Source organism: Penaeus monodon, chromosome 34 (genome assembly GCF_015228065.2).
Source record: "Penaeus monodon isolate SGIC_2016 chromosome 34, NSTDA_Pmon_1, whole genome shotgun sequence".
Classification (NCBI taxonomy): Eukaryota; Metazoa; Arthropoda; class Malacostraca; order Decapoda; family Penaeidae; genus Penaeus; species Penaeus monodon.
In genome coordinates, this window is record NC_051419.1 from 9,845,423 (window position 1) to 9,846,563 (window position 1,141).

The 1,141-nt window shown below is 32.4% G+C and overlaps 1 protein-coding gene across 1 annotated transcript in view; it reads left to right on the top strand.

Annotated features, from left to right (window-relative positions):
- Positions 1 to 1,141, top strand: part of LOC119594578 (xylosyltransferase oxt-like) — a gene marked incomplete at its 3' end in the record, with an annotated part of 30,183 nt that overhangs the window by 14,605 nt on the left and 14,437 nt on the right. Inside the window, 1 exon segment of the mRNA XM_037943615.1 lies at positions 431 to 584. Coding sequence (XP_037799543.1) covers positions 431 to 584 — 154 coding nt within the window.

Genomic DNA, 1,141 nt, shown 5'->3' on the forward strand with positions numbered 1-1,141 from the left:
AGAGATGTAATAAGATTTTTGTTTATGTGTTTAGTACTGTGATTATGGTAAGGCTTCTTAAAGTCAACATGATAATAAGGATTGACTTTTGAAATTATCCAGATTACTTTTATTTCTTCTCATTTAAAGTTTGCATCTTATAAAGTAATTTCCTCTCTAGAAATGCACCAGTATATTAAAGTTGCTTAAGTTGATTTCTTTGGTTTATTGGTATACTTATTCAGGAATTGAATTTTTATGCTTTTTTTTTTACCAATCATATCACTCATCGTCTTTGATAGTCTTTAGAGCAGTTCTTTTAACCTTTATATTCTTTTATTCATGATGTCATATTTTATTGATGCCCTCATGGTGGAAGAAAAATTCAATTTGTATATTTTTATTTTCAATTTTTTTAATGGATCAATACGTTCCTTTGACGTTCACTCAGGAAAGATGCGAGGCAAGCACATGGGCTGCTTTATCGACAGCAGAGAATCGAGGATCCTTCGAGGCCATGCAACACAGCTGAAGAGAAATTCCCCAAGCATCTGTTGTGACATCTGTTATCAGCGAGGATACGTTTACGCCGGAGTCCAGTATGGGTAAGGGAGATTAGTCTGTTGTATGTTTTCTTTGTTTTGATAAAACATCAAGTGCACGAATACCAATCTTTCACATCGCAGTTTTATACTTTGATTAGGCAAATGATTGAGAAATGTGTAAATTCTATCTCCATTCCTATTTTTTATATTTTTTTCATTAGGGTTTGGAACCTCATGTACATGGAGAATCAGGCCACTGCTGCAAGCCCAGTAAAAAGTGCCAGGCCTAGAAATTTATGTTAATAAAGCAGAGATATATTAGAAATAGTGTTTCCAAATTGCCTACTAGAAATCAGCGTTCATGAAATATGTGTGCCATAGAATTTGCTTTTAGTTTTAAATTTTACTTACTCATTTATAGTTTTTTTTTCTGTGGTTGATAAGCTCTTTTATGTAGGACTTCCAGTGATGCATATCAACATAGACTACCTATTTTTAAATTGTGTCATTCTTTGGTTTTTCCTTTTTTTCAAGTGTATCTTAATTACGATTTTCTTTGTGATTATTTCTAAAGTGTTGCTAATAGATACAGAAGGTAGACATTTAAGCTCAAGTCT